The following is a 26,811-nucleotide window of genomic DNA, read 5'->3' on the forward strand; positions in this document are numbered from 1 at the left end:
AGGCATAATCCTTGTCCTTATGAAGGGTAGAGGGTGAAGAGGAGAGAGGCATTAATCAGGTGACACAAACACATGTAAAATTAGCACGAAGCAGGTGATACAGAGAGGTGACTGGTGTTACAAGAGCCTGGAGAGAAGGATTTCAGGTGGTCAGGTGGGTCAGGGAAAGTTTCTTGGAGGAAGAGGGGCTTGGGCTGAGATAGAAAAGATAAATCTAACAGGTGAAGAAGAAAGGGAGGAGGCTTCTAAGCAGAAGGAACTTGTTGTGCAGTGATTCTCTGGCAAGGGGAAGCCAGGTGGGAATGAAAGGCTGACAAAGGCCAGTGTAGTTACAGCAGAGGGAGCCAGGAGGTGTGGAGTGAGAGAGAGGTTGGGGACCCACATGGGGCCACAACATTTGGGGATTTGTAGCCAGGCTGAAGAGTTTACTTTTGCCCTCAGAAAAATGGGAAGTTCATATAAACTTTGTTCAGTTAAAAAGCTACTGCAGAGTTTTGAGCCAGGAAGAGAAAGACAGGTGCTGGACCCCATCCTCAGTAGGACTTGGTGGGTCTAGGGTGGGGCCTAAGAATGTGCATTTCTAACAAGTTCCTAGGTGCTGATGCTGCTGTCCCGGGACAATACTCTGAGAACCTGGCTTTAATTTATTAATGTTGGAGGGGGTGAGGGGCTGAGGGAAATTTTAAGAAAGAAGCACAGATGCGTAGGAGTGTTGGGATTAAAATTAAGCCTATTGGTTAATCTCAGACATAGTTGGAGAAAATGTTTGTAAATAAACCTTTCTTGCAATTGCCATCTGCAATAGGTATCAAAGACAAAGCAGAATGAGGCTCTTGTACGAATGTTGCTTGATGCTGGCGTCGAAGTTAATGCTTCAGACTGTGTAAGTTTACATTTTTTCCCATTTTAGAAAAAATATTCAAAATGGTATTTGTAGGTGGTGTACTTGTCATCTATAAAGTTGTTTGCTTTTTCTTCCTTGACACTTTTACATTTGCTTTTCTTTCTTTTCATAGTCGGGCAAACTTGAGGTTATTTATATTCTGCTCAAATCATGGGAATAAAATCTTTATTGATTATAGAACATTTTTAAAAGAATTGGCTTTGGCATTGGTGAGAAGTTAAGGAAAATGAAGGCTCTGATCACAAAGTACCACCCTCAGAAGCTGGAGTCAGCATGCCCATGTGTAAATCTGGGCTTACTACTTTCTGCCTATGTGAGTTTGAGCAAGTCATACACTTATTTGACACTCAGTTTCCTCATCTGTAAAATGGGGATATGAATAATACTTATTGGGCTGGTTCATATAAAGTACTTAGCAGATGCTTGGCACATAGTAAGTGCTCACTGAATGCAAACAGCTGCTGCTACAGCCAAGTTCCCAACCTGCTGATTAGAGGCCCCATCTGCAAATGAAAGATAGATAAGGGCAAACGTCAAAGACAAACCAAAGGTTGGTAAGAGCAGTGATAACAACCAGAGCAGCATCAGCTCACTGCTTCCTGTTTATAAGTGGGAGGTTTTGTTTCCACCCTTTACCCCTACACCCTTGCACTCATCTTCCTTCCTTAAATGATCATAATGAGACAGAAGGTTATTTGTATGGTGTTTTATTTGCTTATGTAGATTAAATAAAGTTTTTCACTTGTAGTTCTTTATTGGAAAAGTAGGCAAGTAGAAATTTGATTCCAAAATCTAACATTGTGTTTGTGATGACTAATTTATTTTACTTGTGTGCACATCTGTGCATGTGTATCACCATTGTTCAATGTTGGCCACAATGTCCCCATCCCTGCTCCTATCAATTATTTATATCATTTAGGTTTAGTTGTTTTTGTATCACGTTTAAATGGAGGTAATTTGTGTGTGCGTGTATGAGAGAGAGAGAGAGATAATACAAGAGAATAAGTTTATGAAATATATGTTTTCTTTTTATTATATTTCAAATGGAATTTTTGGATAAATTTGGATAGACAACTACAGTGTCATCATTTCCTTAGATACCTTTGAGATACATGAAGAGTTTATTAAAAAATAATTGAGTTTATTGAAGGTTTGTCATGGTATTTTCATTAAAATTCAATGTATTTAAAATTTGTGCCTGTGACAAAAATTTCTCTAGGATATTTTTCCAGCTATTTATATTATCTGTGTGTCTAGATACAGATATGACATTCCTGTGGACAGACGCATGCATGTACACACACACACAGACACCCACTTTTCCACCAAATATTCTTTGCAAACTACCTAAATATCAAGATCTATTTTCTAAGTAATGCACTGTTTTGTATTTTTAGGTAAGTAGACTCTATTTCACATGGAAAAATTCAGAGCCAGATCTTCCATTCTTCATGCTATCACTTAATAAAAATAAGTGATTGCAGCATTATCTCCAGAGATAATTGTGTTAATCTTGATAAAGACTATCAAGTAATTGTCTTCATTAAGGAATTCAGTTAAGGATGTTCTTTTTTTACTTACCCCAAACCATGGTTGCTTGGCTGGTTTTTTAAAGGCAGATTTTGGACACCAATGCCCCAGTTATACATTTTTTTGGACCTGTAGTTGGTGTTTTAAATTAGTACCAACAGAGTAGATCTACTATTTTATTAAATCTAACATTTGATATAAATTATGACAAATAAAATTTGGGAGACTTATTAGTAAAACTACATTAATCTTGTAGGTGTACTGTAGCAATATGAGTACTTGCCTTTTTCACATTTTAGGGATTTTGATCAAACTCATAGAGGATAATATTTATATAGAGGTCCATATGGAGACTCTTTAAGGGAAAAGATGATAACATGATCAAGGTAATGATTACCCAAGCACATAGCTTTCTACCAAAAAACCTTGGCACAATTCAGCATCAACTTTTTATAAGTTGTAGTTTGTTTGTTTGTTTGTTTGAGACAGAGTCTTGCTATGTCGCTTGGGTTGAGTACATTAGTGTCATGATAGCTCACAGCAATCTCAAACTCCTGGGCTTAAGCGATCCTCCTGTCTCAGCCTCTCAATAGCTGGGACTACAGACATGTGCCACCATGCCCGGCTAATTTTTCTATTTTTTTATAGAGATGGGATCTCACTCTTCCTCAGGCTGGTCTTGAACTCCTGGTCTTGAACTCCTGACCTCAAGAGATCCTCCTGCCTCAGCCTCCCAAAGTGCTAGGATTATAGGCATGAGCCTGGCCTAAGTTGCATTCTTTTAGAACAGAAATTGAAAAAGGCAGATATCGATGGCTTATAGGACATTAATATACATATACATTGAGGCAGGGACGAAAACTTTTTAATTACAAGAAATACAGCTGTCCATAGATAGTTTTCAGACTGTTTTGCTCAGTTGTACACTACAAAGTGTGAAAAGGACTCGCTAAAGCCACATGCCACAGGCTGTGGAGCCCAGTTGATGAACTGCAGCGTTGACCCTTTGTGTTTCAGTACGGTTGCACCGCGTTACACTACGCCTGCAAGATGAAGAACCAGACTCTCGTCCCTCTGCTCCTGGAAGCCCACGCAGACCCCATGATTAAGAATAAGGTAAGGATCTGTGGACCACCGTCTGAGGCCCTTCTAGCAGCAGCATCATCTAATCTAGGTCTTATGTTGAAGTAAATGACTTGTTTCTGATGCTAATAACAGCAAAATGAATCATCCTCATTAAGGAATGAAGTTATCCTATTACTATTAGAACTGAACACCATTTGAAGCCCTTGCCAAGCCAGGGAGACAATCAGTCTAGGCTGTTTACTAGATTCTTTGCATTGACATTTGACACTGTTGGAAATAACTGTAATTTTTTTTTTTCTTCTTCAGCACGGTGAGAGTTCACTGGATATTGCACGGAGATTAAAATTTTCCCAGATTGAATTAATGCTGAGGAAAGTATCATAATACTTGTGACCTCGCAGGTGGACACATAGACGAAGTTGAAGGACTGGATTCTAGCTCCATCTCAGACTGCTGGTCGGTGGGCCCCTCAACCTGGATGCCACTATTTTATGAGGATTATGATGGTTGCCATGGGTAATATTTTTGAAGAACTTTTTATTTACAATATTTTTTGCTTAATTGAGTTCACCGTGGCCATAATCCTACTAAGGGAAACGCTAAGGTTGTTGGAGTATCCATTTCAGTCAAAAACTGATATTTCAGCCAGGTGCAGTGGCTCACACCTGCTGCCCCAGCTACTTGGTAGGCTGAGGTAGAAGTATCACCTCAGCCCAGGAATTCAAGGCCAGTCTGGGCAATGTAGGTCTCAAACAACAACAATAACAACGACAGCAGCAGAACCTGAGGTTTCAATCTCAGTCTCTCCCGAAGAAGAAGATCAGAGTTATCTCTGGAGACAGTGTTCTGTCTTCCAACTTGCATCACTTTACAAAGAGGATGTCTGGTCTATGTCATGTCCTAGGAGACAAACCGTCTTCGAAGTCCCCTTTGACTACTTAGAGGACTAATCAAAGTATGTACACTTGTATAGAATGGTATGTAGATGCGTGTGGGTTGAGAGAGTCACATGCAAACATTCCTTTGATGAAACAACTTCTATAAAAACATCTATCAGGTGTGAGTGGTGGGTGTGTTTACATCACAGAAACTGGCAAATTGACAATTCAGAACTTTTTTTTGTCTCCAGAGAACTGGTTTACTAGCATACCAATAGAAATGTCTATCATCAAAATGTTTGTTTTAAAAAATATCTTCATGACCCTCTTGTAAATACAAGGTGGCTACCAAGCCTGTTTGTTTTGTTTATTTTTATGGATAAAATTTAAAACATTAATGTAGCTTATTTGGTTAAAAGACTTCTTCACAAGTAATAGAGCTATCTAATGAGGTAGGATCTGGGTTATATTTCTAAGTGAGAGATTGTGAATATCAAAGTATATGTCTCACTTCCTTTGTGAATGAGACAGAGTGGAAATAAATACACTTTAAAAATATGATCAAATTTTGCAAATCGAGACTGAATCATGCACAGCTGTAGACATAGACTAAGTTACACTATATGTAGCAACACATACAGTCTAAGAATGAAAGATTTACCATCCTTGAACAGAACAAAGGTCTAATAAAAATCAAATCCAGCAGTATTTATTGAATTACGTATAAGCCCTAAAGACACATATTTTGTGAGGGAAGCAGTGTGCAGATATAGATTCTGAAGCCTTTAAACATCCCTTAATAAATTATTTAAGATTGATTAGCATTGAACTGAGTTAACAGGGTCTCTGGAGGACAGAGAAAACAAGTGCACTTCACACACCAGTATACCTTCCACAGTACACCTTTGGCACACACCAGCATATCTTCAATTAGGTTTCAGAAATTTTGTAAAATAGTACTCATATAATTTACAACTGTCATCTTTGAAACTGTTGTAAAAATTGAAAAATTTTCTAAAGAAATAAATCTAGGTTTGTGAGTTGGAGTGATTGTCTCACATTAATTTTGTCAAGATTAAAGGATAAAATGCATGATAATTTGTTTCATTATACTCATGGTGTTATACAATTTTCTTCCTAGGTTTTAATTTTTGGAGGCAGAAAACTTTGGAAGCTAGGAATTTCTAGCCGTTAAGTCTCCTAGCAACAGGCTGTAAACTCTCAAACAAGCTTGGACTAGAATCTACCGGAATACACATACATGCTTTATGGAATACATAAAGCATTTATTGGAAAACACATAAACATCCTACAAAATCTTTTTCTCTGAGATCCAACTGTAAAACTTGACTTTATTTGGAGCATGCTTTTACTGTATCATTGATTATTTTTAATTGTTGTTGTTATGAAAGCATCTTGGCTTCGTGAGGTAGTGTTAAATCTCTATGGCAACAAAGTGAAAAACCTAGCTTATTTTGTCAAAATCAACAACAATCCAGAGATTCAATACCTCAATATGTCCCAATTTGTCCTTTTATTTTACTGCTCCAAAAATACAGCTTATTTTTAAAGAGGTTTTAAAAAGGTTTAATTGAATGACATAGACAATGTCTAGATGCCTTGTGGCTATCAGGTAAAATACACCATTCAAGATGGCAGACTATATAACAGCATATGGAACCTGTGTTCACCCAATGAGTAGTTTAATTAACTGTACAAAAGGTAAATGTGAGTTTTAGTGCCAAATGCAGGAAATCTGAAGGAATGCATACTATATTCCTTCCCTTCTACCAAGATGGTAGTTTTCCAATTCTGGAAATTCTTCTTGAAATCCTTCACAGGCCCTAGCCCCGTCTTCCATGAGAGTGTTCCTACAACCTGTCGGTATCAGACGCTTCACGATACAACCTCACACATTTCCTGGGAAGAGTTGGTCTCCTCCTGCTCCATCAGATGTATGATTTTGTTGTACATACGGTGAGGCGCGTCCAAACCCCAGATGAAATCCACGTGAGCCCACTCAGGAATGTTCTTATAGTAGATGAGGTTGGTCACTTCAGAGAGCAGAGTTTTCACATCTTCTGGACTTGAAAGCCAGTCCTGCCCTCCTGTCCACATGGCTGTAGGGACCGTCATATCTCTAACTTTATACCTTATAGGAGTTGGCTAGAGAAAAGGAATAGTTTTTAACTGTAGGTAACATTTGGATTTCCCAACTCTTAATTTACTTTTCAAATAAACATAATAAACATGCCATGCGTTGCGGTGAAGAGTACCTGGGCCTTAGAGCCACGTAGAACTCTGTTAAGAGTTTCCGTTCCAGCTGCTACATTAAGGTAAAATTACTTTACATTATTGAACCCTGGTTTCTTGGCTGTGAATGGAAATAATATTTGTAATAACTTACTAGGCCAAGTAAGAAAACACACAAAAAAACACATAATGCCTTGTACTTGTTTTCTTCTTATTAAATATTTTGCAAATAAACTGCCTTTAAAAATAATGTCCCTGTCCTTTTAAAATTTAATTTCATGAACATTTCATGAGGCAAGAAATAGAAATTCAGGTATTCTACAGAAAAAGACAAAAAGACCTACTGGGAAAGCCTCCAGATAGTCACAGAGACTGTGTGATCACAGGCAGCCCTGAGGCAGGCCCAGCCTGACTGCATCTCCAAACCATGGAGAAATCAACAAATGGGCCTGTGGCACTCAGGTAATTTGAGCCAAGGAGAGGTAAAAAATACTAGCTCCAACCCTCATTCCCTGCCCCGGCCCCTAAAAATCACCCCCCAAGAATGGTATGTTGTATCCACTAATTTCTGCTAACCTTCCCTTATCCAAGTAGTGCTAGCAAATTAGCTGGGCTGGCTGAGCCTTTGGGATTAATGAGCACCCAGAACTTTTCATAGAAATGGGAAGGCTGTTTCTTACTCAGAAAACCCACCATGGCTTCTTTGCTCTAATCTGGTGTCCTGGTTTCTCTTTGTGCCTCCCTAAGAATGTGGAGTTATGGCCTAATTTAGACAAGCAAGGTTGGAATATTCTATGGGGCCAGTAACATTTTTTCTCATCTTAAAAGTGAAAAGATTGAACTAAATGTCATGTTTAGCTCTAAGTTTCTGTGATTTCATGACACCTTTTTGTACGTTTGTTTCCCCTTCCCTTCCGTTACCATTTTCTGGAGTCTACTCTGCACGTGTCACTTCCTCTAGAACTCAGTCCATTAAATGGTGATCAACTAAAACTATCTTAGAACTGGAATATTTTCTCTAAAGACATTCTAGGAAACAGTGAAGACGGGCCTACAAAAAGAAGTAGCCGATATCAGTGATTGAGAGTTTGCTATCCAAGGGCACTACACAGTCTGTCCAATTTCCTGGCACTTTATATCTGGATTGGTGCACGGCAGTGGAGGTAAAGTACGATGTGAGACTCTCAAAGGAAGATTGAGCTGTGTCTAATCTGCTCCCTCTATCTCTGTTTGTATGGTAAATATTTACAGTGTTAACCAATAATCTTCGGTAAAGATTTTCTGCTCAAAAGCGCGTGCCTGTTCAATTCTAATTCTCTCCGTTTTGATTTCTAACTTTATTTCATAGCATTTAGCTATGTATTTTCTTGGGTAATGTGACAACATTTTTGTTTTCATATTTTGAACTTGCAAGTCATAGATTCCATAAAAGTGTGACTATGGAGAATTCTTAAGAATTTTCTAATCCAATAATTTTTGTTTTAAAGTTAAAGAAATTGAGACCTGAAGAATCACAGTAGCCTGCTCTCAACCATGTAAGTTTTAGTGCAGAGGCAAGACTAACACAGGAATCTCCACCAGCCATTTCATGTTCTTTTTACTGTGCTGTGAAACAACCTTGCCCCCCACTACCCCCATTTGTTTGTTTGTTTGTTTTTATCCTAAAATAATCCCTCCAGGATCCACCATAGACTGCACTTTTCTCTGTACTAAGTCTACCCCACCTTGCTCCTGAGAAGCCCAGAGCCTTGCTCAGGGAGGCGACCTCAGCAAAAATGGTCCTACTCCACTGTGGGGCAGAGTGGTTTCCTGGCTAAGCTATGAACTTTCTCATCTTCAAATGCAGTCAACCCTGACTATTATTCTCTGCCTGAATTCTCATATTTCATTCCCATCTCTAGAATAAATTGGTGTTGCTAGAACTTCCCTCTCACACATTTTCAAAGAACATATATTTTAGCAGATGTTGGTATTTGGTTCTCTTACCTGATTGCATTTTTCTAGATTTTTGGTCTCACTGCCCCAGTCAAATGCCCGGAGTTCCCCAGAATTGACTGCCTAGAAGGAGACAAAAATACACAAAGTATTCAGAGGTGTCCCTGGAGAAGGGCGGGGGTGGTGGGGGGTGGAAACATGCTACTCTGCAATTGTGAAGGAAGCAGAGAGCAAAAGCTGAACTGCTCTTCCATTCGGTGCTGGGACAAGCTTCTCAGGCAAGTGGAAAGAAAACAAGGAGGCTTTTCAAGGGGAAAGATGGGCTACATAAATACTTGATCTTCACATTATCAACTCCAGGAAGTGCATCCCTAGTGTCATCAATGTTGGTGAGCATCCTGCACAACTCTGTGGATTATAGTAGGAAAGCATGCCCTGGAAGGTTCTGGGAGATGGTGACCAAAATGTTATCCAACTCAGAATTCTTCTTTGTTTTGAGGATATACTCTCTCTCTCTCTCTCTCTCTCTCTCTCTCACACACACACACACACACACACACACACACACACACACACGACTTTATCCCTTGTGATTGCAGGTGAAGTTTGCAGTACAAAAGACTCTTGTGAAAATCTCTTTGGGTAATTAGGCCCCATTTTAGCATTTTTGTTCCTACTTGACCATACTGTTGGAGGAACTGAAGAGGAGAAGGTAGAAACATGATCTTCTCCAGCCACGACTTTGAGACAGACAGTAGTCTCACGGGGACCATATTAATTCACACTTTTAAGATCCACTAACAGTGTCCCTGGGCTACTCCTGTTCTCTCCTCCCATCTTCTGAAAAGTTTCAATGAACTTGATCAAATTGACAGTCAAAACAGCCTTGACCAGACTGCATTTCATCTTAGTATGAATGTGAAATAATCCCTGAGTTGTCAAAATGGCATTCTTTGACTATTCTACATAAAATGTGCAAGGAACCTTAGCAAAGACTACAAAGTCAACATTCTTTTTTTTTTTTTTTTTTTTTTTGAGACAGAGCCTCTCTTTGTTGCCCAGGCTAGAGTGAGTGCCATGACATCAGCCTAGCTCACAGCAACCTCAAACTCCTGGGCTCAAGCAATCCTGCTGCCTCTGCCTCCTGAGTAGCTGGGACTACAGGCATGCGCCACCATGCCTGGCTAGTTTTTTCTCTATATATTAGTCAGCCAATTAATTTCTTTCTATTTCTAGTAGAGACGGGGTCTCACTCTTGCTCAAGCTGGTTTCGAACTCCTGACCCTCAACAATCCTCCCACCTCGGCCTCCCAGAGTGCTAGGATTACAGGCATGAGCCACTGTGCCCAGCCAAAGTCAACATTCTTACCTGGCTCCAGTGTAGAATATTTTGCACGGATGTTCCAGAAGGATTATGGGCAACATATACATTTGCTCGGCTCTGTAACAAAGCATGAGTGGTTTTTGGGATATGGAAAAACTCACAAGATGCGCACCTTGTCAAGACCAAATCTCCAGGGTGTCAGATTAAGAAATGGAAACACCATGAAATTATCAACAATTAACCATGAAACAGTAATATACACGTGCAAATAAATAAAATGCCACTAAATATATTCCTGGGCACCTATATTTTTCATATGAGAATAGCTTCTCATTAGAGATCTGACCTCATCTTTCAAAAAATTTTACTAGAGATATTCAGGATGAGGGATCTAGAATCGAACCTGTCTTCAACTTCTAGCTGTACCATTTAATTTTTAGATGAATTTGGGTGAGTTATTTGATCTACTAAATCTTAGTATACTAATCTATAAAGTAAGGATATTGATAACACTCATCTTATAGAATTGGCACAGGGGAAAAATGAGCCTGGCACATAATATTAATATACGCTTATCAAATGGTAGCTATAAATCAAATTATTAACTTTAAAAAAGAAGAAAAAATCTCACAAGATTAAAGACATCTATTCTCCTAAACACTGGCAGTGCTGTTGGCAGACAGCCCTCCACTGTCAGCCTGCTTTGAGGATTGCCCCAGCTGCAGAGAGATGCCTCCCCGACGTTCCCCATTACTGGTGTGGTCTGCATTAAATGACTGGTTGATATGGGAGTATAAAGGCCCAGCTCTCTCCCCTTGACATGGGACAGCTCCGAAGGGCCATCCTGTCTTCACAAATCCCTGTAGGATCAACTGAGGCTCCTGTTGAATCTGCATCACAGCTTGACATTCTCATCTACCCAATCCTGCTTCCTTCCCTTTGCCTAGGTGTTATCCCAAAATCACTCCGCACATTAATATCCATTTCAGAGTATGCTTTCTGGGGAACCCACCCAGTGACACTCTGGTAGCCTAAGCCAAATTGCAACTTCCTGACATTCCACCAAGGAACTTAAACTTCAAACCAAAAGGACCCAAGTGGAGGGAAGAAGGGAATGATGTGTGTCAGTTCTCTCTGATGATAGAGAGAGATTCTAATCACTCCCTTTCACCTGTTAATGCACAGTAGTAAAGCTGCTTTCAGTCCTATTCCATCTGGAATCTGTGATTTAGTATCTAGCAATGCCCTTATGTTAACTCTGCATCAGCCCATGCTAAGCATTTCCTTCCAATGTGGAGGGAACTGAATTCCTGGGAGTACATTTTTTCTCTAAGTCTTCACTGGCTTTTGCTCTCCCTCAAGGCATGAGATAAATAACTCCTGGCTCTGCCTTGGGAATTTACTAGGCTTCCACTTACCATGTTCATATTGTTGCTGTTAAATCCGCCCAGAAGTAACATGATATTACTACAAATCTGATCAAGGATCACCTGGCCACAAAGGTAAATAGCAAACTGTCTGAAAAATCTGGTCTGGTACAGAAATTCTTTTTTGCCAAATAATCCCTGTAAAAATACGAAGTGAAATAGTAATATTATATGATAGAAAAGAAGTGGCTCTAGTATAAAAGTATACATTTTTAGAAGATTAGGCAGACTTTTCTACGTATGAGAGATATTTTCTGAGGAGTCACATACCTTGATCATCATATCTGGCAGCAACAAAAATTTGGCCCCAGGGCTTTTTGCATGTTTAACAGTGGCTATGGGCGCTAAAGCAAAATACATTTTGATTTTCTGAGCCAGCTCTGGCATGGTAGAAAATGCAATAAAGCCTGTGAGAGAAGAAACATATCATCACAGATATTGAACGTCCTGAGACTGATAAAGTGTGTATTTTACTTTTATCAAGATATTTTGATAATTATGTGTGATCATGTCTTAACTCTCCTATAAAGTTATAGGATCTGGGGGTGGGCAGCAAAAAATCTTCTTTGATTACCACGACACCTATCATATTTGCTTTCAAGTAGTAGGTTCCCTTGAAGTAAATTGTTGAATACAATATTGATTTTGAGAAAATATATATGTGTGTGTGTGTGTGTGTGTGTGTATGGAGGTAAGTGTAAGTGTTTATATAATAAACACTTTGCTAGGGACCTTTATGGTTCTGAGGACGATAAAATCAGATCTGAGAAGTGCAAGGTGCCTGATTCCAGGCATAGCTTGTGCCATATGCTCACATTTCTTCTGAGTGTACAAACCTGCTTTTCTTTGAACCTACCCATGGTGGTGCCCTGTGAATAGCCGATATAATAGATCTTTTCCTGGCCCGTTTTCTGCAAAATAAAGTTTATCACTGCAGGAAGGTCAAACCTAGCCATCTCATCATAACTACAGGGGGAAAAGACAAAGTTATATGAAAAATTTACAATTAGAAACAAACAGAAGCACCCCCAAGGTTTACAAACCATCCCTGAGTTGTCAGCCCTGTTCGCTTGTTCCTGTGCCCCTCACAACAGGCAGAGTGGGCCCGTTTCAAACCTGTGATGTGTGGTGTCTCTGGTACCCCAGGCTGTCAGCAAACCTGTTTTCTCCAGATGTTATCATGGAGTGATAATTGTCTTCAGTGAATGTTTACTGGGACATGACCCATCTCCCAGTGGAGGTGCCCTATTACACTGTTAGCAGAACAGCAAAGGGCCATGCAGATTCATTTATAGGAAAAGTATTAAAGATGCTGCATGGACCCTTCTCTAATGGGCAGAAAGAGCAGGTTGAATGTCAATAGGAAATTTAAGTGGAAACATTAAAAATATTTTATACTAGCATGAGAGATGTGTTAGTCCACTAGATAGTCCCTAAAGCTTAATAGTTTCCCTTATTTTATTTTTTTAATGCTGGCTGGTCTTGCCTCCTTCTAGAATACTATTGCCTGCCCACAAGGAAATGGATCTACCCTTCTCTCATTCCAGTCTCAATCACCTGACACCAACAATATTCTCATGCCATTAGCCAGACCTAACCTTCTACTTGGGGAACCCAATATTCCCCCCTACTTCCAAAAGACTCATCAGTTAATTAAAGATATAATTAGGATATTGGTAATGCAACCAAAATAAATTAACCCAATACTAGAAGCCATAGTTTTTTAGCCAGTTTTCCAGAAGACATCCACATCTACCTTCATTCTCAAGATTTTCATATACCTGAAAGCCCAAAACTCATCTTGGTCTATGGAGAGGGTCTTGTGTTTCCGAGACCAGGTGTTTCCCCTGCTGTTACCCATCCACACATCAAAACCAGCATCTGCCAGAATGAAGCCCAGGCTATTGTTGGGCAGGTTGGAAATCCAGTTGCTGGCATCTCCAACTAGGCCATGCTGCAGTAACACCACAGGCCTGGGACCTGCAAAACAGAGAAAATTTCAACGGTGTGAAATGTTCTTACCTTTCTTGCTACCCACAGATGGATAAGGGCTTTCAAGTTGGACAAACCTATGTTCAAATCTTGATTCAGTTTTGATTCAGTTACTTGTTAGCTTGATTATCGTGGCCAATTACTTAATCTTTTGTGTCTTGATTTCCTCATCGGTAAAAGGGGATTTTTATTATGATTCAATAAAATAGAGCTCAGAGAACAGGTGGCACAATGCCTGACACAGAAAGTCTATAAAGTTTATCTGCCATTGTTATTTTTGTATAGTTATTATTATTGGACTTCTATGAGCTTTTCAGAAAATATTGTAAGTGCCCCAGGAGACAGTATAGCAAGGCGAGTTATTTAGCAGAGAAGATATTTATACCATATATATAATGGTCTAATGATTAAGACCTTCCTGTCAAAAGGACAAGCTTGAGGGAGATCCCACTGTTCAACTACAGGAATATTTAAGCATCAAAAAAAAAATGACAATAATGAATTATATGCCATTGAATAAATCAAGACTCCCTAAGTCCATATAGATATCAATAAATAAATGAACAAATAAACAATTAGGAGGGAAGGAAAAGCTCTTATTTATAGCATAATGCCAATTAATATATATATAAATTGATTTACAATATAATGCCAATTAATAAATACAGAAGGATTAAAATTACCAGTGAATGCTAAAATTTGTGGATGAAAGTTTAAAGACAAACAGGATATTTACTTAGCCTGAAATTATGCATTAATTACAAAGGGAAAAATACTAACTTTAGAAAAACCTGGCAGATACCATCTAACAAAGTTATCAAAGTTAATGTCACCAATATTGGAATAAACCAACATCATATGCTTCATAATATGATGCACCAAGAAGGACACAACTTGACTTGTGTGTTATACCTGTCCAAAGTGCATAACTTGAATCACACCATGAAGAAATATCAGACAAATAAATTTACATACCTGTCCAAGACTCTTCAAAAATGTCAAGGTCAAAAAAGACAAAGAGAACCTTAGGAATTGTTTGTTTATAAAGGAGACAGACTTGGCAAAACAGGATTTTGGGACAATTGACAAAATTTGAATATGGATTATAGATTAAATACAAATATCTATAGTGTTCGTTTCCTAATTTTGATAAATGTATTTGTCATTATTTAGGGGTAAATGGACATGATGTCTCAAACCTACTCTCAAAGGTTTTGGAAAGAGTAATGAGATAACACATAAGAGGTGGATGAGAATGATGAAAATAAACAGGGGCAAAATGTAAAATTGGTAAGTCAGGGTAAAGTTATATGGCAGTTCCTCGCACTATTTCCAGAACTTTTCTGTAAGTTCGAAATTATATCAAAATAAAGAGTTATAAAAATATCAGTAGGAGATAAATAAGGATTAAGGGCTTTAAAATTCCAATACGTTAAATAAATTAAGGTATGTACATCATTTTGACATTAGCAACTATGACGGAAAGATTAATAAAATGCTGCACTATTGGGAGGAAAAAAAAGTATCATGCCCTTATTAGGACTTGTGAAAATGAAATCACATTGCAAACGCAATGTCCATACCACAGTAGCTGGCTTAGAAGAAGGCTGTAGTAAAAACAGCTTTATTGCTGCTGTCGTTGTTATTGCTATAACTCTCTAGAGCAAGTGACTCTCTGAGCTTCAGTGTCCTCATTAGCAAAAGGATGATACAATTGCCCACCTTACAGGGGATTTGGGGGTCAAATGCGATACTGTGCATTAAGAACTCAGCAGGCTGCCTGACCTCTTATCAGATGGGGAGCTCTTGTTACTGTTGCTATAAAGGGGAACAGAATCGGTATGCAGCCTCCCTGTAGGACAAAAGTCTTTCTATGGCAAACTCATCCAGCATCTGGACAGCCTTCGTGAGTTCCACCTGCCTCATTTTATCTCTCTGGGGAGAGAACGTGTAGGTCACTGAGGACTGTGAATGCAGGGCCAGGAGAAAAGAACTCGGTGTTATTTCAGGTTTTCCTTGATGTCTGGTCATTTAGTTCATCCTCTTAGCTGTCAGGGAGGTGACAGTTGGGTTAACACACGGTGATCAAAGCAAGGTGATCAATACTCCCCTGGGAGTCTTCAGGACATTTCCCACGGCTGGGGTCAGATTAGACCTAATTACCAGTGTACTTTGTACTTGCGGGTCACCTCGTGAGAGGGCTGGCTCATTTATATCATTTCGAACATGCCTGACATTCCTGGCTTTCTATATGAATTCTAGCCAGCAGGTGCGTGTGTAAGGGCTACACTTTAAAAAGCTGTCATGTCCGAGGATGTTCCAGGCTATGTTTCTCTCTTGATGTAAGTATTTGAAGCCAACTATAACTATTTGATAAAGATTAAAAGGCTTTTATCACAGGCTACAAGCTTTTCAGTAAACATTTTTCAGTTGTTTTCAGTGTGAATTTCATTGGCCCTCTATTTCAAGAGATGGTGAAAAATCTTTTTTCCTGTTATCCTGGGAGAGGGCATCCTTCGAGGGACCAGTGGAAGCTGCAGCAACAACATCAGCCACTAGAGGGGAGTATTCTGCACCGACCAGACCTAAAAGACTGATTCCTTGAACCTGTGACTCCGAGGGAACAGTGAGTTAACAGGATGTGAGAAAACGAACTGTCCACAAACAGGGACTGCAGGTGACCCTCACACTTAGAAATTGTGGCAGTCTCTCGACTGCTGTGCCTTGCCCACCCCGCTAGGCTTCGAGGAGCTTTGTGAAAAGTTCTATCTCTCTGTGTCCAGGCTATTCATTTATTTATATGAAATTTATTCACTCATTCCACAAATATTTATTAGCACCTAGAATGTACTTGGCACTTTAGTCACTGGATATGGCCAGAGTGAGTTTACACTCTGGTTGTTGGGAGATAGACAACAAACAAGCAAATACCTACTGCAGCAGGTGGTGGTTAGTGCTATACGGAAAAGTAAGCAGGCAAGGGGTTTGCTATTTTGAATAGGGTTGCCAGGGAAGGACTCTCTGATAAAGGAGGCCTGAAAGGAGGGCCAGGGCAAGCTGCACAGACAGCAGGTGAACTAGTGGTCCCCAGAGAGAGCTGTTAAGTTCAGAGGCACGGGGTGGGAGCATGCTGGACATATAGGAGGCACAGCTGTGCAGCTCGTGTGAAAAAAAAAAAAAAAGCCATTTTTCCAAAAGCTATATGAGAACACATTGGAGTAAAACGGAACCCTGAAACTTCTTTACACCAAAGCTCAATAGCATTTGCCCAGTATTTTCTGGTCCTCATTAGGATCGTGGGCTGTAGTGGCAGACTAATCTTGATTTGCATGTAGGTTTTGTAGCCTACAAGCAAATACTAGCACAGACTTTCTGGCAAAGTTACTTAACCTTTGTGAGCATCAGTCTTTTAGGGTTATTGTGAAAATGAAATGGGATTGCTATTCTCTTCCACAGGAAGAGAATTTATTTAATCTACTCCACAAAGTAGAGACTACTCTATGGAGTAGATTAAATAAATAAATAGGACTAATACAAATAAAGCACTTAGCATTGTACCCAGCATATAGAAAAAACACATGAAGTTAGTTTACCTGTACACATAATGGATAATGTAGTTGCCGATTATAAACATAAAGCTGGAGTATTAAAGGAATAAAGCCAAAGAGAAATGGGAGATGGGCATACTTTAGTAATGAAGATGAATTTTTTAAAAATTCAGCAATAGCTAAAAATCTCATATACAAAAAAATAATGGAATTATATGAACTCTGGAAATGTATCAAAATTTTTAAATGTACATATAAAACCTGGTTCTTAAAAAGTCCTTAGTGAAAAGCTAAGCAACATCTTAGATATCTAAAGTGCTCTTTGGATGAGGAATACAGTGTATGGGGTGGGCGCCAGGTGCCATATTGAAGTTTGAATTCTTCATGAACAGAGGTTTGTGTGGTCTGTTCAAGGAATAATCAGTTAATGTTCTAGACTAAAAAGAGGGGATTTGGGGAATGGGTTGAGTGCTAGAAGGGATCAAGAAATGGACTTTTCTTAAAGGTGTTGTTTTGAAAAGCAAATGCTGTATGTTTATTTGAGATAATTGACAGGGTATGTTGGGGTTGGATGGTGGTAATTAAGTTTATGGGGGAACTGACACCATCCTATGACCAGAACAATAGACCCCAGTCTGTACTAAGAACCCAGACTGCCTTCTACACTCAATCACAAGGAAATCCTGGCTACAGGGAAGACTGCCTTGTTGAGGTGAAATAGTGTGAACCGTACCTGTCTTAGGTTGCACTAGGCCTCGAGGAATTCTGTTAACAGAAAGGATATACCCATCTTCTGTTGTGACGTCATACTCCTCACAAGGATAGCCTTGATGTCGGATGATTTCACTCTATGGAAAAAGCACAATTTGTTTTTAATTGAGTTGTATATGTCTGTATTCTCAGTGATCCTTGATGCTGTGAGGCATAGGCAAGAAAGTCCTTTCTTTTCCTTAAGTAATAATATTACTTTAGAAAAATCAACCATCCCTTTCTGGTCCTCACTTTCTTTATTTTTAATCTGAAGACTGGACTAGAAGGACCCTGGGCCAAAGCATCAGCATCACTAGGGTACTTGGTAGAAATGCAGATTATCAGGTTCCAACCAAATCTACTGAGTCAGGAACTCTGAGGACAGGACCCAGCAATTTGTGTTTCAACAAGCTCGTTAGGGAATTCCAATGCATTCTAATGTTTAAGAACAACTGCACCAGAACACTGATTCCATAACCTGGGTGCGCATGCAGAATCACTTAAATATACAGAATCCGAATGCACTTTAATATACAGAGTCTTGAGCCCACTTTGGGTCAGATATCAGGTGATTCTAATGCAGCCAGTGGAGTACCTATCTCAGCACAACTTATGTGAATCTCTGGGCCATGTATTCCCTAAGGTTCTTTCTAGTTCTAAAACCATAGGCTCAAGAACAGTAATTCTTAACATTTTTAGGTTAAAGTTCCCTCAGTGCATTTGAGGGGAACTATAAAAATGGATATACACGTGGATGCACAAACATGCTTTTGCATACAATCTCAGAGGCTGCAGATTCCTTGTTGCTTATGTATTAATATATACTTCTGGTTAAGAATCCCTGCTCTCTATACTTGCTACATGCAGAAACTCTTTAGACAATATGAAGCTGCAGAGACCTCCTGAGCATCCTCACTGTTCTTGCCCAGTGTCATTACCTAGAGAAGGAGAAAACCAGATCAGGAAACTATACTCTGTTGCTCTTTTTATATTTGTAAAAAAAAAGCAAGAGAAAAAAGCCAGGTGTCAAATGCCCAGAGTAGAATATAGGGCAAAAGTTCACAGTCAATAAGACAAAGGCCCTGGGGTTCCACTGCTTGAGTTTTAATTCTGGCTCTAACACTGAAACACAGACTAGCTGAATGATCTTGGGAGGTTTAGTTAAACTATCCCTATTCTTAGTTTATTTATCTGTAAATTGGGAATACCAATGATTCATACCCCATGGGATTGTTGCAAGAAATATAAAAAGACAAGCACATATAACAGTAACCATAACCCCTGGTACAGAGTGGGTACTAGGAGCATTAGTTACCACTGTAATCAAAATCCAGGTTAACCAAGTATTATGAAATGCAGTGTTTGTGTGTGGGTCTGCGTGTGCCTATGTGTGTGTATCTGCAAATTGTACCATTATATATTTAATGTTAAAGAATTTATAGACCAGTAGTCCTCAAAGTTTAGCATGCATCAGAATTACTTAGAGGGCTTGTTAAAATGCAAACTGCTGGGCCCCACTCAGAGTCTCTGGTGCAGTAGGTCTGGGTTGAATCCAAAGAATGGACATTTCTAACAGGTTCCTAGGTGATGCAGATGCAGCTGAAGGCCTGTCCTTCAAGAACCACTGTTGTAAACTATTTGGGGAGTTAAGCATAGAAACATGAGACTGTATGACATCTGACCAAGTGTTTATTGAGAAGATATAAGTAATGTGCCAAATGAGGGCTGAAGGATGTGAGCAAAGGAAGGAGCAAAAGAGTTCTGAGCAAGGGGAGCACGATGGCTGGAGCTAGTCAGGCCAGGTCTCATGGAGGAAGGAGAATTTGAACCAGGCCTTGAGGATCAAATAGGAGTTACCCCAAAGAGGTGGGGATAGGGGCATGGACATCCCAGAAGGAAAAGAACTACAGCCACAGTGAATACTGCCTACAGGTGGCAGAGGGTCAACAGACTAAACTTGGTAGGAGAGTTTATGCAGGATAATTGTAGGACATAAATTTGTGGACATAAAAATATAGGCCCAATGTATTCAAAGGGGTAAAGTATTAGTTATGAACTTATTAATTTGTATAATCATTTTTGAGAACAGTTTATCTATTTAAATGCTAATATTTAATTTTTAAATTTTATTATAAATTGACAAATTATGAATGCGTTCAATATTTAACTTTTAATCTCATTGTCCATTTATGAAATTTTAAGGAAAAAATCAGAAGTATGCATCAAAACACACCTGTAAGGATATTTATCCCAGCATTATTTATAACAGTAAAAAAATTATACTGGGGGAATAGTTAAATATTGTGGACACTGAGAAGCTCTACCCAGAACCCCCTTTGATGAAGGACTTGTCCCATCTACTGCTCAGTGGCAGAGCCCAATTAAATGAGTATTATTTATTTATTTATTTTTATTTTATTTTGTTATTTTATATATTTATTTTATTTATTATTTATTTATTTTATTTTGAAGTCTTACAGAGGGACAAATGTTTTTGGTTACAAGGATCGCTTTTGTAATGCTTGAATCAGATCACCTAGATAGTGTACATTATGCTCATTAGGTAGGATTTTGCCCACCCCCTCCCCGGCCCTCCCCCTTCCCCTGATTGATTTCTATTGAGTTATACTTCCCTTTATGTACATGTGTGCTCATTGGTTCGTTCCAATTTAATAGTGAATACATGTGGTGTTTGTTTTTCCAAAGTGAATTTTAGTCTCTAGGCTCCTGAAACCCCAAGTGAAAGGTGGGTGGGGCCCAGGCAGCTAAAGAGATTCCCTCTATCCCTAAATTAGATGAATTTGTGTAGAACATTCCTAGAGCCAGAAGAATGGCCCCTGAGGATCTATACCAAATGTGTGAACTATCTAGACAAAGTGTCAAAAGACAGCCAACCATTGGAATGATAAAAAAAAACCCTGGCATTTAGCACCATGCAGATTCAGAATATTTCTATGACCTCTCAGTTTCTGAACCCATACAAGGGAGATTTTGTAAAAAGTGTCTGAAATCTGTATAAATGTATATTAAAGTTGCTCTTTCTGTGAGGTATTAGATAAACTTATGTTGCCTGGATGTCATGGCACACAATCATCATACTCATTTGGAGGTAAACTCTCCTCTTTCTCACCTGGGAGGCTTTATTGCATTGCATAGTGGTTATAATTATAGGCTTTGTGTTTAGGCGGCCCTGCATTTAAATTGCAGCTCTGCCATGTACCAGTGGTGTGGCCTTGTTTAACTTGTTCAATTGCTTTAATGTCAGTTCCTTGATTTGAAATATGTGGATGATCATATCCATTTCGTAGGGCAGTTGAAGTTGAAAGAAAATAGTATGTCTGCAGCTTTTATCACAATGCCTGCTATGGTGGCCATTACTAAAACCCAATGTAGGACAGTATGCCAAAAAAAAAAAAAAAAATTCCCTGGGAGACCTAAAGAGATGTATTATCATTCATGCACTTTACTCATAGGAGGCCCTCTCGGGGTCTTTTTACTGCCATTCAACAAAGGTAGCAGTCCACAACAGGATAAAAAGAGTGGATTAGAATGGTACGGTAAATGCTCCTAGAAGTGGGTGCCCTGATAGCAAGAAGTGAGGGCTAACATCTTTATAAAATGGAAGAAAGTGAAAAAAGAATAAAAAGAACGAGACAAATTAGAAATAATCAAGTGTCTGGGGTTGGCCCAAAATACCTCAATTATTTCTCTGCTCATAGAATGACCCTAAGAGTTCAAGGAAAACTTATGTTGTGTTTGAAGCCCAAAGGGATTAAATCATTTGTCCAAGTTTACAAAATTTGTTCCCAGGTCTGCTGACACCCAGGTTAGCATTCTTTCCAGTAAAATATGCTATTAGACTTTATCACTATATTCCAGCATAAATCACTACCATATATAAATATAATACATAATGCAGATAATACACAGATGCAAATATTAACATGTAAGGTACATTTCCCCAAAACATTACAGAAAAGCTCAACTTACAACGTTCATGAATGCTTCTGGGTCCACAGCTTTAGTTGGCAAACGTCCTGAATTCACATTGCTTTGGAACAAATACGCCACCAGAATCAGAAGCCACATCTCCATTCTGTGTGCCACAATCCACTCTCTCGACAAGATTTCTAACATGGTCCACCATAAGCATTTATGTTTTCCTGGCAATATAGTAACAAAGTCTAAAGTCAGAAGAAGAATCTGTAGGTTTAAAAACTCCTTCACATATTTGCCAGCTGCAATCCCTTCTCTAAATTCTGAAGCAAATTAAGCAAACTTAGTTGCTAGGAATGGGAGAACACAAAGGAGGCTGGAAACATTGCTTGGGATGTCCCAATGCCACCTGGCCCCTCCTGTTCCTCTCTCACACAACTTGTAGTCACCAGTCCTTCAACTTCTAGCTGGGTAGAACTTTCTCTGATGCAACCTGGAGTTTCATGCATGCGATACGGCCCATAAAACCTCTGTTCTTGAGCACCAGGGAATAAGGACCATGAGGAACTTCTTTCCTCCCATTCCTTATTTTAATCTTTCTTTGAAAGATAGCAAAGATTATGGCATCTACAGAAAACATTGCAAGGTTCTATAGTCATGTTCTGGGGCTTCACTGACCTCTGCCTTTGGGTTGAAGATAAATGTAATGATAAGTACTTTTGTTTAAAATATCACAAATTTTAGGGACATTTTCTATTTTTAGTGATAGGAGAAAACATTGGTTGGAAGGAAGCGAATCTCCTGTGTTTAGCCTATTTCTGTCTAGTTCAATTAAATAGATATACACAAAATTTTTATTTGGGGTTGTAAGCGCTAGTTAATTGCTGAGAGACAGATTAGATGGGTAACCTACTAATTAAATCATCTGCAATAACTAAAATAATGAGCTGCAGCCTAGTTATTTTCATGCACTGAATGTTCCAGTTCAATTGACTGTGAGGCAACGTGGGCAATTCCTTAGCTTACTAATAATTGAGCAGGCCAGGAGGGTAGTCGTATTTGTCATTTTTAAGTAAGGAATGTGTTAGAAGTTAAGGAAAAAAAAAGTATTACTTAAAGTAAAATATTTCTTTGCCATTACAGCAACTCTCCAGAGATGAGCTAGCAGCACCCACACCAACAGGCAGACTTTTGGTATGTGGTGGGTGAGGGAACCACAGCTGGAACTGGAAAGATGAGTCTTCCAGAAGGTATCTGCCCACATGACTCAGCCTCATCCCCTGGGCTGGTTGGCCAGGTGTGAGGAGGAGAGCCTGCCTCCTTATCTGGACCTGTCTGAACATCCCCACCTTTGTTAATCTGACGCATACTAGAGGAGCCCTTTGACCTAATTAGAAGAGCAGAGAGAGCATTTGTCCCATATCCTCAGCGCGCACTGAGCTCACTCTGGAGTTAGCAAAACGGGATTTCAGAGAAGAATGTTGTCATTTTAGGATTTGGAAATGTTACAGCCAGCTTTCATTTTCAGAAATGTGAAGAGAAGTCAAATGACTTATTTACCTAGATGGTGGCAAGACCAGAATGAAAATTCAGATATTTTAATTCACTGTTTAGTTTTATGACCACATGGGGGAAAATGTAGCATTTCAATTTACTCTATTCAGGGATAAAGTCCCACCTACTATCAAAAATCAATTAATTACGTCAATCTCTGTAAACTGTCTCTAAAAATTCTCAATGATTTTATTATAATTTTTGGCTGATATGATCTACTCACATTTGCTCTACTTTGTTCAAGTACAATTAACTCCCACATGGGATTAATATACTTGTGCATACTGTAGAGATTTATTAATGAGAAAGTTGATGGCAATAAACTGACTAGTTCAGAAAAATCCTATGTTTTGGGTAGTAGAACTACTTCCTCCCCTGCATCAAACTCCCCCATCCCTTTCTTTTTCCAGCTCTTTACAACTTCTGTTTCCTTGGGTACTAAGCATAGTACGGAGAGAGTCAAGTTCAATTTGGCTCCCTTGGTTAACTTTGATTAACTTGGTGAGCTCTAACTGTCATTTTAAAAGCAGGAAAAGTCACATTCCAATTAGCTCAAAGAATTACACTTTGAACAAATGTTAAATAAGTACAGTTCCTCCCTCTGCAGAATTTTAACAATGCCTTTTAGCAACCCGCAGCCCAAGTGTGCCAATGAGACCTTCAACTTGGAGTTGTTTTGAGAGATTTGTCTTTACAGGCTTCTATCAAGGAACTCTGTGACCTTTCAAAATGGATTTTTACCATCTCAATACATAATGGAGTAGGATCTAAAGTACCCTGACTTCTTAAAACTAAGAAAATGGATCTTTCCTAATGTGCACTGTCTATAAACCAGTTAAATATCAAAATCCAGAAAATCAGCAGGTTAAATAGGAGAAAGTTTAAGGAAAAGCTTCCTAAGAAAAAAGTGAATAAAGAATCAATCTAAAGCCCTCCTCATTGATATACTCTGTGTAAAAACTGTAAAAATGGGAACAAAAAACCCCAAACAACCAACCAATGACCAAAGTAGGACAAAACAAAAACAATGACACAAGAATAAGAAAGAAAAACACCCTGAAAGTGTAAAAACTGAAAAATTACCTAACCTGGACAAAAGAGTCAGGAGAAAGGAATATTTTTCAAGACTGACCTCAGAAACATCCATCTTTTGTACAAGGTACTCAGTAAAACTCACCTCAAATCAGCTGTTACCTTTCTGTTTCATATGAAAAGTAACATTGGCCTTCCTCCTTTAAATATGAAGTCCAACTATTAAGGATTAACTTTATTTGAACGTGAGAAATGATTCCTCTCAAAAAAAATAATGAACTGTTTTTAAACATTTCCCTGGTGATATAAATGTGCTGAAACATTTGTTTGGTTTTAGAATATATAAAGGTCAAAGTTCATATAGTTGTTCTTAAATATCTTTAAAGGACATAGTATTTTGAGAAGCTTATGAAAACTAGACTCTCCTCAGAAAAATGTACATATGCATATCCACACCAAATTTCATAACTTTCTAAAATTTAAATATTTATTTAGACACAGTGTCACTTTGTTGCCTGGTATAGAGGGCAGTGGTGTCATGATAGCTCACTGAAACCTGGGTTCAAGCAATCCTCCTGCCTCAGCCTTCCAAGTAGCTGGAATTACAGGCTTCTGCCACTGAGCTTGGCTAACAAATTTCATATCTTTTCAAGGGACTCATGGTCATATTTCCTTCTGTAGAACTCTTGGGATCCATGGACTCAGAGGAAGGACCATAGGGTGAAGGGCACTGCTAATCCAACTGACATTATGTTGGCCTATGTGTATCTCAAGGACAACTAAATATTTTAATTCCATTCACAGTTATTGAATTTTGCTACTTGGGTCTTAGAGTGGTGATTCTTAACCAGTGTAAGGTCTATAACTCTAATATTGTCAGTTTAGTTTTCTAACATATCTTCAAAACATATGCTAGAGAACGTACACACATATACATTTTTAATTAAAGTGAATTAAAATCAATTTTGTTTTGATAATATTATAAAGCCATTTATGGCAGGTGAAGACATGTTAGACACAAGAGAAGCTGAGTGGGAATCAGAGCGATACAGTTGCAGGGCTGAATCTGGGAGCCCACAGGATGCCTTCCCTAGAGGAGATTTTCTGTTGCTCTGTGAGCTGGCACAGTAACCACCAAGCTATCACCTCTACTTGCTTTACTTCCAAACTCACCAGGCAAGTTTCAGCTTATAAGATAATTTGTTTTCCCAGGTAATTTGGGAAACTAGAAATAAGCTATGTTGGAATAGGGACTTAAGGCATTTTGGCTGTTGTGTTAAGAGTAACCTGTTCTGTAAGTAATTCCATTGCTGTGCTGGTGCCTATGTTCAAATCACCTGATTGTCTTTGGGTGTAATGAAAAAGCCCATTTAATGCCTATTATATTGGGGGGCGGTGTACAAGAAGGAGGCCAACCATTTGGCTCCATCTATTGGTGTACCACCCTCTGCCCAGTCACACTACTACCTTGTCTTCCATTTTTAAACAGGAACTTGTTTGGCTTTTTAAGTAAGTCTGTATCTGAGAATGTTCTATTCAGGAAGGAGTTCTTGTTATTCAACCAGGTGGCTGTTTCCCCCCATTTGCCTGATTCAAATAACAAAGTTTAGTTGCCAGAGTGAGGCTTTATACTTCACCTCTACTTAACGATATCCCCATGACCATCTGTTAGTTGTTGTTCCCTTTCTGCTATCCTGCACTCTTTGGGGCATTACGTCCCTAATACAAGAATTCTTTCTTGATGTCCAGAACTAGACAGAAACTATGGGCATAAATTGGATTACATTAACAGTACCATGCAGACTGAATACTCACTCAAATCAGGACTTGTAGAACTCTGAAATGTCCCCCAGGGGGACCCATCTGTCACTGATGCTCTGCTGGGTGTATGCTGTTTACTCTGGATCAACTGGGCAGTCCCCATCCCCTGCTGGACGTTGGTACTCACTTCCATTCTTCTCCAGGAGTCTGCTGTCTCCAGATAGACACATATTAGAAATTACCCACAGTATGTGTCTGGACCTCCTGCCACAGATCAATCACTGGGACACCTAAGATGTCAAAACTGCATGGAGCCCCTTTGCAAAGTGACAGAGAATTCCTCTTTTCTGTTCGAGTTCCAATTTAGAGGGCTATCAAGTTAGTACTGCCATTTCCCCAATGTTGAACTGAGTTTTATTAAAACAATTATCTCAGGCTTTATAAACCACAACCTTGAGTCCAGTGGGGGTTGTGCCATGGAACCAATCTGAAAGTCAGAGTTAACACTTTTGTCAGAAACACTGTATGATCAAATGACTCAAGCTTTTGTACTGAGTCGCACTCATGCCCTACTCCTTCTCTTAACATGACATCTCACAGGAGACTCTGAGGTCTTCAGGCAAATGGGCCTTTGGTTTACCTGCCCTCCTGGTTTGTCAGATATGCCTGCATATTCATGGTTCTCACTTAGGCTCTAATCAGTATCTCAGCTACATCAATCAACATGTGATGGTTCTTCACATACTGCACTCCAGTGCTGACATATTGCAAACCATTCCATATTAAAGTAGGCAAACGATCTTATCTCTGACTTCTAGCATTGGCCTAAGAATTGCTTAAACATCTTCTATGTTACAGTTTCAAGTTCTTCTTTTTTCAAAGTCTAGCTAGCAACAAATAA

At 39.1% G+C, this 26,811-nt stretch overlaps 2 protein-coding genes across 2 annotated transcripts in view; one reads left to right on the forward strand and one right to left on the reverse strand.

Annotated features, from left to right (window-relative positions):
- ANKRD22 (ankyrin repeat domain 22) overlaps positions 1 to 4,748 on the forward strand; it is a 29,250-nt gene extending 24,502 nt beyond the window's left edge. Inside the window, exons 4-6 of the mRNA XM_012765026.3 lie at positions 806 to 883; positions 3,452 to 3,550; positions 3,827 to 4,748. Of these exons, the coding sequence (XP_012620480.1) occupies positions 806 to 883; positions 3,452 to 3,550; positions 3,827 to 3,904 (255 nt within the window). The 3' untranslated portion in view covers positions 3,905 to 4,748. The remainder of the gene's footprint in view (positions 1 to 805; positions 884 to 3,451; positions 3,551 to 3,826) is intronic.
- Positions 4,749 to 5,523: 775 nt separating this feature from the next.
- LIPM (lipase family member M) lies at positions 5,524 to 21,938 on the reverse strand. The gene is made up of 9 exons (XM_012765015.3): positions 21,618 to 21,938; positions 17,611 to 17,725; positions 13,119 to 13,317; positions 12,194 to 12,303; positions 11,608 to 11,744; positions 11,329 to 11,475; positions 9,956 to 10,027; positions 8,638 to 8,709; positions 5,524 to 6,564 (listed from the first exon to the last, which is right to left on the reverse strand). Exons 1-9 carry the CDS (start codon positions 21,762 to 21,764, stop codon positions 6,295 to 6,297), a joined length of 1,269 nt encoding a protein of 422 aa, XP_012620469.1. The 5' UTR covers positions 21,765 to 21,938; the 3' UTR covers positions 5,524 to 6,294.
- Positions 21,939 to 26,811: the final 4,873 nt, after the last annotated feature.

This window comes from Microcebus murinus, chromosome 14 (assembly GCF_040939455.1).
Source record: "Microcebus murinus isolate Inina chromosome 14, M.murinus_Inina_mat1.0, whole genome shotgun sequence".
Classification (NCBI taxonomy): Eukaryota; Metazoa; Chordata; class Mammalia; order Primates; family Cheirogaleidae; genus Microcebus; species Microcebus murinus.